General features: G+C 62.5%; 1 protein-coding gene across 1 annotated transcript in view; it reads right to left on the bottom strand.

Annotated features, from left to right (window-relative positions):
- The window catches only part of EMH_0052590 (uncharacterized protein), a gene marked incomplete at both ends in the record, with an annotated part of 5,015 nt that overhangs the window by 1,167 nt on the left and 3,174 nt on the right, over nucleotides 1-674 (bottom strand). Inside the window, 2 exons of the mRNA XM_013496890.1 lie at nucleotides 33-103; nucleotides 204-674. Coding sequence (XP_013352344.1) covers nucleotides 33-103; nucleotides 204-674 — 542 coding nt within the window. The remainder of the gene's footprint in view (nucleotides 1-32; nucleotides 104-203) is intronic.

Here is a 674-nt window from a genome sequence, read left to right as displayed (position 1 = left end):
TCAGGACGAGGGAGACGGCTGCTGCTGCTTACTCCAGGCGATCCCCCGCTTGCTGCTGCTGCTGCTGCTGCTGCTGTTGCTGCTGCTGTTGATCCTGCTGCTGCTGCAACAGCAGCAGCAGGAAGCAGCTTGCGGGGTGTGCTGGTAGGAGAAGCAGGGCTCCTTGGCTCGGTGCCGCTTCTGCTGCTGAGGCGGGGACGCACACAGTCTAGAGGGCTACGCCAGCTGCTGCTGCTGCTGCTGCTGCTGCTGTTGCTGCTGCTGCTGCTGCTGCTGCGGGTTGGTGTCTGCCGCGCAGGGGAGCCAACAGATAAACCTGGAGTCCTAGAAGGAGCTGCTGCAGTTGGTGTTGCTGCTGCTGCTGCTGCTGCTGCAACTGCTGCTGCTGATGTTGCCGATGGGGGGGTTGATGCAGGGGAGAAACGCGGGGATGCTGCTGCTGCTGCTGCTGCTGCTGCTGCTGCTGCTGCGGGGCCCCTGCTGCTGTTCGATCGGCCTGCAGCAGCAAAACGATGCGTAGATTGGGGTGTACGTACACCTCCACTCCTCGCCTCTCTACCGGCTACAGCAGCAGAAGCAGAAGCAGCTGCTGCAGCAGTTGCTGCTGCAGCAGGAGATGCTGCTGCAGTTGCTGCTGCTGCAGGAGATGCTGCTGCAGTTGCTGCTGCAGGAGA

Source organism: Eimeria mitis, genomic scaffold (assembly GCF_000499745.2).
Source record: "Eimeria mitis Houghton genomic scaffold, Emh_scaff2358, whole genome shotgun sequence".
Classification (NCBI taxonomy): Eukaryota; Apicomplexa; class Conoidasida; order Eucoccidiorida; family Eimeriidae; genus Eimeria; species Eimeria mitis.
Note: the sequence above shows the minus strand (reverse complement) of the source record. Positions and strands in the feature narration are given on the sequence as shown.